General features: G+C 42.3%; 1 protein-coding gene across 1 annotated transcript in view; it reads right to left on the bottom strand.

Moving 5' to 3' along the window:
• Positions 1-346: 346 nt before the first annotated feature.
• atrnl1b (attractin-like 1b) overlaps positions 347-11,895 on the bottom strand; it is a 110,257-nt gene continuing 98,708 nt past the window's right edge. The window contains exons 28-29 of the mRNA XM_079493392.1: positions 5,470-5,584; positions 347-3,888 (exon numbers count right to left, since the gene is read on the bottom strand). Of these exons, the coding sequence (XP_079349518.1) occupies positions 3,764-3,888; positions 5,470-5,584 (240 nt within the window). The 3' untranslated portion in view covers positions 347-3,763. The remainder of the gene's footprint in view (positions 3,889-5,469; positions 5,585-11,895) is intronic.

Raw genomic sequence — 11,895 nt, 5'->3', positions numbered from 1 at the left:
CAACAGGCCAAGCCGCGTCACACACACACACACACACACACACACACACACACACACACACACACACACACACACACACACACACACACACACACACACACACACACACACACACAGTTTATATTGCTCCTAAACATTTTGCCAAGCATCACACACACTCCTATCCTCCTGGTGGAGACCTGTGCCCAGAAGGGCACTTTTTCTAGTTTTACATGCTTCACTCTTGTACTACGAAGTAAGACATTCATTTATTGAAAAACATAAATAGAGGGTATGTGCATGCATAAAGTGAGTGGCAAAGTGAGCTGAAACAGCACGCACGCATGGACGGACGCACAATCCAGGATTTTTATTTTGTTTAAGATTTTTATTCTTTTTCTGTTGTTTTCCAAGTTTTCCAAGTTTTTAAAATACATTGAATATTAATGATATGATTTTTTTTCTACTCATCATTTTTACACATGTTACAGTGAGAGACTGATTCCCGTGTAATAACACTGTTACAGGCTTTACTTTATATATAAAAACAACCTACAATAATAAAATTATAATAATTATAATTATAATAATAATAAACAATAGCTTGAATACTATCCGTATGAATGAAATGCATCATCATTGAACACTTTAACAGAGTAAGCAATGCCCGTATAGTCCATAGATGCAAAACTCAGAAACAATAAAAAATAAACAAAGAATACTGGACATCAATTTTCTTTTCTTTTTTCAGTCAAGGATAGTCAATTGAAACGTGGTACTACACAGGAATCCATCAAATATCAAAACAAACAAACAAAAAAATACAGAAATGCTCTCTTACTGTAGTGTAAAAGGTTTTTTTTCCACTTTTATATAATATCATATTATGGTAGTTAAACAGGTGACAAGGCCTGCAGCAACTGACATGATAAATCTTTTCTTGCCATATTCTGTGAAACAAAACATGATCCAAATTAAAGACATTAAAATTAAAATGATAACCCAGCAGAAATTCATAGCAACAAAAGAGATTCACATTGTTTTGCTCTGTAGGGTCCACTGCACTCTCTCTCTGTCTCTCTGTCTCTCTCTCTCTAGTTTGCATTAAGTTAGCATGGTTCTCAAACTTCTTCAACTCAAGGACCTCCAAACTGATATGTATTTAGCCGCAGACCCCCATCTGAAAATACTTGGGGCCAGGTACCGGCCAGAAGTGAATTCTACATTATTCCACATTTTTCAAGATTATTTTTCAAACATAGCAGATCTAACAAGCTTGTAGATCGACTATTTGTCAATAGCCGGAGTATAAAATAGGGTTAAGGTGGTTAAACGTTCGATGCTATATTAACTAATATTGAGAACCACTGGTTTCGATAAAAAACAACTAAATACGTGAGGGTAAAAAAAAAGATCTTTGTGGTGCAGATCTAGATGTCCACTGGTTCCCAAACTATGGCTCGGCAGTCATCGGGACCCATGTTCCAGACAAAGACACATTTTTATGAGTACATATCATTTTGTTTTCATTATTTGATTCCCTTTATAACTATTGTTATTTCTCTCCAAAATATTTCAAAAATCAAATAATTCAGAAATAAATAAAAAATCTGTCTTTTGAAATTCTGAAAAAAGTTTAAAAAAAATAAAGAAAAATAAAAAGAAGTCCAATATATGAACTTCTAGATTGGCTATTTTCACTCATTTTGAAATAAGTCTTCAGAACATATATATCTTTCTAAGTTTGGGTCGCGGAGGGAGACACACCAATCTTTTCTGTCTCGTGCCAAAAAACGTTTTGGGGAACACTTCTTCTGGACCACGTCCTAACGAACGCCACAGCAAGTCAAAACATCACCTCTCAAGTCCATGATCCGAGTGGTTGGCAGCAGCGTGAATAATACCAGAACAAAAAAAAAAATCACAAATCTGTACCGTACCATTATTTATATATATATATATATATAAAAAACAACAACCATTGCATTTCTAGAGTTGCTGTGATCCTCTGGGTTATACATAACTTACTATTGTACATCAGGGTCCACTGCCAATTCATTAACAGCAGGAACCTCAAGTTGCACCGTTTTAAAGTGTCTCTTTTTCTTCCCTCCGCAGAGTTCGAAAGCTTCCAGGCTTTTAAGGTTAAACCAGAGACGACGGTCTGAGCCGGTCGCGTTCTCCCCCACCGTGATTTGCCGTCTTTTGCCACAAACATTCAGCTACGGGGTTGCAGTCATGTTTTGCCTCGGCCGACTTGTGTTTATACGACGCATTCCGCCCGGGAAAATACAGACTTTTTGCTTCAGCTTGGCTGGGTGGAAGGTATATTCATGGTACTGTTATGTACAGGAGATTGTAAAAGGTTTTTTTTTTTCTTTTAGCAGGTGGTGGAGTTGGTGGGGTGGGGGTGTGGGGGCAGAAAGACCTTGAAAATGCCTCCAACTGTAACTGTGATCTGTCCGCCGTTCCCTCGAGGAAAAAAAAGGCAGGAGAGAAAATTCAGTCCATGCAGCGACAGCAGAGTTGTGTGACATAGAAGTAAAATCTAAGGCTTTAGAACAGCATTAATCGGCAACGTAAAAGTAGAACACACACACACACACGCACACCCACACACGTTTGTATTGCTATACTTGTGAGGACATCAACATTTTTGGGGTGGTGATATTATGAATGCCATTTAAAAAGTTCTGTGCCATTATTGTCCCTAAACCTGAAGCCGAAAATAGTTGATCTTACAGGCTCAAACAACGCGCCTCAGCAAGAGCTTGTAGATCAGCTATTTTTCGATGCGCGACATTTGCACGCAACCCAGGATATATTTATTTCTGCATTTCTGCATATTATTTCTGACCGCAAAAATGTAAATGTGCCTCTAAATGTGTAATCAACAATTTCTTTGTGAGGTCTATTTCTCAAATTCTATGATACTTGTGGGAACATTTGGATACTCACAAGTACAGTAAAGAAAGAACGCGCACATACACACACACACACGCACGCACGTATGCATACACAGACACACACACACAGCTCTGAGTGGCATGAAGGAGCTTATTCATTGGTCGGTTTCTCTCGCGTGCAGACTCCCGTTTTTTGGGTGGTCAGTGGTTGTGTCGAGGGGTTAATCCAGCGGACGCCGCCAATGGTTAACCAACGTCGACGTTTTCCCCCAAAGTTCACAGGTCAGGGAGGAGAGGCTTTTCCCCCCCGCAGGTTGGGGACGATGGATGGGAGGAGCAGCAGCAGCTTCCAGACAAAAAAAAAAAAAAGTGAATAAAATAAATCCACAGAGGTCAAATTGGAAAAGAAAGATGTACGGTATGGTGGTGGTGGTGGTGGTGGTGGGGTCGAGCGTCGGGGTCGTGAGCCAATTACAGAGGGAGGAGGGAGACGGTGGAAAGATGGCGAGGCAGGAACGCTCAAGGTTTCGGTCAGCGGTGAAAGCGTGCGTTTACGCCCCCCACGTCCGTACTTCCGCCGCACGGACGAGAACGGGGCCGATAACAGCCAGGCCTGTAAGCTCACGACGCTGGACGCGTCGTGAGCTTACAGGTACGTCTATTCTCGGGCCTCGTTCTCGCTTGCGCGACACCGAACCGCGACCAGAGCAGAAAAATTAAGGCTCTGTGTTGCCCTTGGTTGCCCTCCTTTTGTCTTCCGCCTGGGAAACCCTGCGGTGCTAAGCGGCTACAGTTCAGTCCCTTCCCCCCGCACACCGCCACACACCTCGGGGCAGGCGGTGCGATGCGGTGGAGAGGTTTGTGTGTGTCGTGTCCGCTCAGACACAGGTGCCTTGGTGCGACGGGGGGTGCGCCTTGCGGTTCTTCAGTCCCTGGGACTTGTCCTTATAGTCCATGGGCTTATGCTGTGACGTGTCTATCAGCGCGCTGGCAATGGAGACTCCTGCGAGGGTGGGAAAAGGACACACACACACAAGCGGGATATGAGTAGGCTGTAGTTTATCAAACTTAAGGATTTAATTTTAATTTAACGGTACCATCACAGCAGAGTTTACCTCTGAGAAAGTAATTCTGAAGAATTATGTGTTTGTTGGCCTCTAAAGTGTCTATCCCCCTTTAGAGGCCAAGTCATAATATGCCACACATACACTTGCTCGCGCGTGTGATCTTCTGCTTGGAGAATCTTGGCGAGAAACAAGCCACTTGATATACTGCAGCCAGTCAGAAGGCTTTTAGATGGTGCTGGCGATGTGCTTGATATACGGTACAGTAAGTCAGAAGGCTTTTAGATGGTGTTGATATGTTGGAGTGCACTCTGAAAGGTATAATCTCTTCACATCGCACTTATAGCCCAAGATCTAGAGAGTAACAAGTTAAAGTATGTAGCATGTGGGCCCCATGGGACAGGAGTCTATCTCCTGTTTCTGTAGCTAGGAGGCGGCTAGTGTGGCACATGTACAGTAAACGTCATTTTCCCCAGGTCGTGTTCCCACGCTATTATTGACTGATTTGATCCATCAAAAGTAAAGCACACAACCCCCTTTACCCCAGAAAGCTCCTTGGGAAAACGTGTGGATACCTACAAGAAAAAGCATTGTATTCAGGGTTCATCGCCATGTAGCTTGTGGAGTTTATATATTTGTTTTTGCCACGGACATACATAATGAGCGGAGAATAATATTAACGGTTTTACTGCTCCTGGCGGAACGTTGCGTCATAAGGAATCCAACCAGCAACTGCTTCTGGCGTAATGTTCCGTCTGATAAGCTTTATTATTGATATCAAACCGGATCGCTGATTTCTTTTTTTATTATTATTATTTTGGCTTGGCCTTTCCTTCTTTAGCGATCCTAGACCGGATTGCGCAACCACGCTGCCGTTCACCTCGATCCCTTTATACAGGCTGACTAAAAAGCTGAATAACTCGAAATCTACGGAGCTCTCCATGGTTTGGATAAAATGCGATGTTCGGAGGTCTTTGCTGATTATCCGGTGGTTTAGATGGAAACATTGGCGCTTTCTAGATCAAGGATGGCTTCATTTTAGCTCGCTAGCATTGACGCTATTTATTTAGCATTAAAGATGGACGCCCAGACAGGATATGAGTCCAGCGTGTGCTGCATTGAAAACGGCTCGGCAGTCTGCGGTTGGCTCTGCGTCCAGCAGGAGGCAGTATATGGGTTAACAGAAGCACATGAGATAGCCCTGAATGACCATGAACAGATCTGTAACTCTGAGAGTGTACAAATGGAACCATTCCATCTGTACACTCTCAGAGTTACGGGGGTCCTTGCAAATACAACGTTTGGGAACCACTAGTACTAGTAGACTCAATGTGCCATAGTTTCGTACATATTCATAGTGTCATACATATTCAGAAGAAAACATGGAGACTGACATTCAGTAATTGGGTCGTATGATCAAAAACTAAATGGTGTGTAAAACAGAAAATCTAAAATGTGCCACGGACAAGGACAAGGCTTTACCACGGACACATTTGCGTGGTAAAGACTGTGTTTCTTACCAGACTGTCCAGGGGGTGGTAAGCCGTTGAGTCCAGACGGCAGGCTCAAGAGGACAGTCAGCACTGCGGCTTTCCCACTAGAACAGGGTTCCATTGCAATTGGTTTGGGCGGGCCCTGGAAACACAAGCACACATCCACAGAAAAGATCACATGTTTATCCGTGTCTAGCATTGCTTATATGTAATTGTTTTGATTACAAAACCAGCGACATATGCTCTTCACCGGATATGGTGTCTGAAGAGGAGCCCATGGATTAATGAAAGTCTAAAAAATCTAAAACTTTCCACGGACAAGGACAAGTCTTTAACACAGACACTTTTGTCCATGTACGGACGTACTGAAGACCCAGCTGCTCAAGAGACTAATGTCAGTAGGTTGGCAAGGAATGGTTGGTATGAAAAGAGAAGCAATCACACTCCAGTGGTAGATGCCAACTTTCTGCCAAAGCCTTCATCTGTGCTCACTGTGCTGTATCCACATGAAGGCTGGAGTGTGCAGTTTCTTCTCTTGTCATGTTGGTACATCTAAATGGTTTCTTCTATTGTCATGTTAGTACATCTAAAGGGTTTCTTAACTTGTCATGTTAGTATAACTAAAGTGCGATGGAGATCACCGATACTGGGGAGAGAACATAACTGATTGCACTTCACAGCTGAATAATAATTGCAGTTTTTACCAAATAAATCAAGGATCATCAAGAGCTATTGATCTGAAACATAATATCGTCTCTGTCGGTTGGAAACTTCATGTCCAAAACGGTTACTTTTCAGGATTAAAAAAACAGCAAAAGTAGCAACAGCAACAATATTTTCCCTTCACACCCAGCGATCAAACATTTGAGCGGCCAGACGACCGGCGCCATCGTCTGTGCTGTAGACCAAACCTTTTCATAAGATGCATAAGTTGACATAAACATCAGACACGTCAGCTGGCGCAGAGATAAGTTGTGACCACTGAACTGATTTGACCAGTCTGTCTGTCTGTCTGTCTGTCTGTCTGTCTGTCTGTCACACTATTTGAATCACCACCAGTGAAAATGTTACATCAGAGAAATGTTAGATGTCAAATATCTGACTGTGAGCCACTGTGTGTGCGTATGCGACTATGTGCGCGCATGTGTGTGTGCACAGTATGAGGCATCTAGTTTGACATGTATTATCCTTCAACTTTCCCCAAGTTAAACTCACACATTTTGTCAGTTAGCGAAATGACAACTTTGACTTTGTACTTTCCGAGAAGCCGTAGCTACTTGAATTAATGCAATGTTGTTTGGCATAAATACTTCAGGGAACATTAATGGTCTAGTGAAATGAAACATACGTTTTTCACACTTTTCCAATTGCACCGTCTGCACGTTCCTCCAAATACAGCTGATTTTGATTACAGAACTACTCCGTTTTTAATCTCATTCAAGATGACATCCAGACAGTGTGTTACTCATTTTAAACTTAATCAGCACGCTAAAATATGCCTCTGAAAACATCTTAGGTTAGAAATAAGCCACAAAGTAACAAACAAGCTTATAGCTGGTCATCTGTCTCACTTGTAAACAAACACTAGCCGTGCTGGACATACGTAGGCTGAAGGGATGCAACGCTCTTTTGATCATATAGGTGTCAGTGTGAATGGGCCTGTAGGCTGCTCAACAGTGCCACTTTAGGTCATCCAGCGGTATTGCTGTTCATACCCCAAACAGACATACAGTACATAGACACATAGGGACACACAACGCCAGTCATTGGAGTGGAGTGCACCGCTCAATAATAATGTATACAACACTGATGATAGTCAATGATGACGCTCTAAATGAAATCTATCAAAACTTTTACTCTGCAACACAACTTTATACAAAGCAGTGGGGGGTCCCTGCTTTATATCTCCATCAATTAAAGGGGTCCTTGGGCTGAAAAATTTTGAAGGCCCCTGTACTGCTCGAGGCTGGGAGAGAAGATGGAGAACGTTACGGACCAGGACACAGTTCTGATCGGTAATCAGAGTCATTAAACGGTTCATTTTTGAGGACACACATCACGGCTGTAATTTGTCCAGGAAGTGCATAAATGAAGCGATGCACACATCATTGGCTCTGCTCACAAACCACCCTGACCCTGTACAGTGTACACAATGACACTCGTTTTTTTTCCCCCTCTAATTTTTTCTTCCCATTTAACTCCCATTTGAGCGGTGATTTGTTATCCCATTAACACCGGGAAAGCACCTGTGTCATTTTAGATTTTACATTTTAACCACTTTAACTATTGTTTTATACGTTGGCTATAAAATAAATGGCAGATATACAAGCTCACGTGGATCATTTTATATTATCACTAGTCTGTTCCTTAGATCTGACCTTGTTTTTACGTCAGTGATTCCCCAAACTTCGATTGGCAGGGAAATCCAATCACAACCGAGCCAATCTAAAGTCATTTAACACACTCAAGAGGCAAAAAGGTTGAAAATAGCTGATCTACAAGCTCACAACATGTCGCAACGTGCTGGCAAAGATATTTGGTGGGAAAACAATGGAGCCCTAGGGGACCCCGGCCAGTGCTGTACGTATACAGGGTTTAAATATACAACACATCCACACATATACATTCATATTCATAGTCATATTCCATTTGAAATGGTTCGGGGCCATATCATATAATTATGAGAAAACATGCCATCGTTACGCCAAAGAGACTGGGCATGATTGACAACACGCCTGGGCTCCGTCCATAAAGCCCATCAGCAAACATAACCTTTAGCAGCGCTGCACATGCTCAGGTAGTGATGTTCTGGGAGGGGTGGGGGTGGGGGGGTGGCATAATTAACCCATTTTGACCTGAGATCAGATTCTAAAAATGTCTTCTTCATCCTGACAGTTTTCTGAAAAAGCTATGTTTCTATGTCAGTCGTTCTTAGATTTTTCAAAAATAGCAGACCTACAAGCTCGTAGCGCGCCACTCGGTGGCGCGCTACGAGCTTGTAGATCTGCTATTTTTCAATAGCTAAAGCATAACATAATGCTAACACCAAAAGGGGTTCCCGACCAAAATGGGTTAAATGTAGCGTGGAACACACGGAAGGACAATTACATCGCGGGGCCATTTGAAGAGCGCCGAAGTGATGGACGCTAATGAATAGCGATGGAGAGATGCCCTGGCCACGCTCGCAAAAATGAACTAATGCAACCTACGGTGCAAATTTGATTCCGAGCGCAAGCTAGGCGTGCACGCATCGCCGGCTTGAAATGGACATCACCGTGCTTCTGACTGTAAACATCTTTACTGCTGTCGAAGGGAAATCTGTGGACACTGCACACAAGCTAAATTAGTAGCCTACGTTGAATGTCAGTGAGCGAGAATGAATATATATTGCATGTCAAAATTAAAGGTGCTGGTAAGTGATATCTTTCTGTTCAAATAAGCATGAAGCCCCAGGCTGATTTTGTGGTTTGTTTTCCAGTTCAGGTAAAAAAAACTACAGCAGATTAAAAACATACAACACAGCTGCACAACACAACACAACACAACACAACACAACACAACACAACACAACACAACACAACACAACACAACACAACACAGCTGCACTAATGAGTGTGTTTGATTTTCATAGGCATGTCCAGAGCCAAGGGCGTGGCCAATGTGCAAGCATGATGCCCAGCAAATTGACACAACAACAATCTAACACACCCATTATTACTGGAAATTTGATTAGATGCAGCTGTGTTGCTTACAGTACATCACTGTGCACTTGAAGGTCAGTGTTATGCAGCCTGCCATGTTTTACCCTGCTGTAGTGAAACACAAACTATACAATCAGCCTTGGGTTTCATGTCCCTTTAAGTAGTAGTAACTGGTACCCAAACACTGGGTCTGGACCCATTTGTGGGTTGCGGACCCATTTTTATGGCCTACAATAATGTCTGTTGTGAGGACCAAGACAACTGCTGTTATCACAATGTCTATTTCTCAAATGGTGAGGATATTTGGCCCTCACAAGTATAGTACTGAAATACAAACACACACACGCGCGCGCACACGCACACGTGTGCATTGCTCTTGACAGGTGTCATCCATCACACTAGCTGTCCGTTAGTGGGTCCATATGTTGAACGGGCCAACACATTGCATGGGGACATCTGTGTCATTCAGGTCCAGTCCTGAGGTGTCTGCTCTTAAATGGCTTCCTCATCTCACACCTGTGGACCTTCATATTGTTGCGTGGAAACCTTGTATGTCCCAAAATGGTTCCTTTTTCGAGGGGCACCAGTCCCTCCAATACATGGCTTTTGAAGATTGTCATATGGCAGCCAAGTCGATGGACTTTAATGTTTGTTTAAGATAAAATATGATGTACTTTGTGCCAGCCAAGTCTATGGACTATAATGATTGTTTGTAGTAAACTATGATGTAATTTGTGCCAACAAAGTCTATGGACTATAATGTTTGTGTGGGGTAAATTATGTTAAGAAGTCTTCTCGTTGATATAAATACATATTGTAATGCATTTATTAAATTTTTCACAGCCATGAGAACATCAACATGCAGCACAAAAATATGCGCGCCCCTCACTTCACACCAGTGTGATTTTATTTTAGATGGATAGATCGCCTGCCATCCGCCTCAATGTTATCAGATTTAGAAAAATACATTTATCTCAGATTCTTTTCCCAGATTGCATCGTATTTTTGAATAGCTACGTTGAGATGCCTGAAGAAGGTCTTTGACCGAAACGTTGCATAATAAAAGTGTTCATATTGCAAGTGCAGACGGTGTGAGTATGTATCACCCTCCCCCCCGGCTTCCCCTCCACTTCACCACTAACAAGATGGTTTGGTATGGGGAAAGAAAGGGAAAATAAAAATGTCTGACTGTTCATAATTTGCAGGCAAATTGCCAGACGCAATAAAGATATAAAATAAACTTGGCAGGGATGAAAGGGTTCATTTTGGTTTCCGGCCCGTTGTCATTGTTTACCGTAATAACAATAACCTGTGTGTCTATAATTTATTTTCAGCCTCCTTGCGTTTCGGTGCATGTGTGCATTAGCATTAACATTTGCTCTCGGGTTTATTCTGCAGCAGTAGCTTAACACGACGTAGCACACAAACAGGAACGAGTGGCTTTAATTACAAGCCAGGCTCTCCACTTTCACCTTTGAAGTAAAGTGGCTTTGAATGAACGAACACAAATGTCTATGGATGCCGGCAAGGAAGCCATTAGGCAGTTTAAATAGCTGCTTGGTTGCTTGCTTGTTTGGGGAGCGAGGACATATAATATTTAAATCAAACACCTCAAGACGAGCCTACTCATAAAAAATATATAATATATAAATATATGGCTGTAATCACAGTGTTGTGTCTAAATAAACTTGAACCTTGTCTCTACGGTACACATCCTCAGAAACCTAAATATATCCATATTTCTTTCTTTGTATATTTTTTCGTAAATGAATGCTCTACTTTATCATCATTCAAGAGTGTTGCACAATAGTAGTGGAAATAGCAGACCACTACTTCAAATAGGTTTTAAAATTAAAAGAATTAATAGGAATGGTTTTGGACGTATGCATTTGCCCCTCGACAAACATGCGATATGGACATAGGGTTGGCTTTAGTGTTGTGTTGAACGGTCATTAGCATATGTTAAACAGCTTAAACGATGCCAGATGTCCGTCAATTAACCTTTATGAAAGGTAATTAGTTTCTTCATATAGTTGACCTTCAGCTGGTTGCCAACAGGGTGCTAATGGGGGTCCTCAACCTGTGGGCCGGGGCCCCACTGGTGGCCCACAAGGGTATTGCAAGTGGGCCCCCCACCTGATACCAGAAAAGGTCTGCCTTGTATGTGATGTATGCCTACGGTTGAATCCAGAGATCAGAATCCAGAGATCCTAATCCAGAACTGTCGGTGTGAAATTATAATAAATGCTCAACAGCCATGACAGTCGGTACATTAACCCATTTTGGGCGGGAACCCCTTTTGGTGTTAGCATTATGTTATGCTTTAGCTATTGAAAAATAGCAGATCTACAAGCTCATAGGGCGCCACCGAGTGGCGCACTACGAGCTTGTAGGTCTGCTATTTTTGAAAAATCGAAGAACGACTGACATAGAAACATAGCTTTTTCAGAAAACTGTCAGGATGTAGAAGACATTTTTAGAATCTGATCTCAGGTCAAAATGGGTTAACTTAACATCAGTAAATATCACAACGTTAGGTAACAGCCCAAAACGGCGTAAAACACTGTACAACTTGGTCTTGGTGTGACCAGTCCAAACAAACTCGACCCCATCTTGAAGGAATAAGATTTTGTGGGAGGAACAACACAAGGCATAATATGAAAGGTTTGACATTTTCACTTGTTTAAATCGGTATGCTGTGCGAGTTCCCTCTCCTGATTGGATAAAATTGGTATCCCGACCTGAAAATGCA

The sequence above is a fragment of the Electrona antarctica genome (genome assembly GCF_951216825.1).
Source record: "Electrona antarctica genome assembly, chromosome: 22".
In the NCBI taxonomy this organism is placed as follows: Eukaryota; Metazoa; Chordata; class Actinopteri; order Myctophiformes; family Myctophidae; genus Electrona; species Electrona antarctica.
Note: the sequence above shows the minus strand (reverse complement) of the source record. Positions and strands in the feature narration are given on the sequence as shown.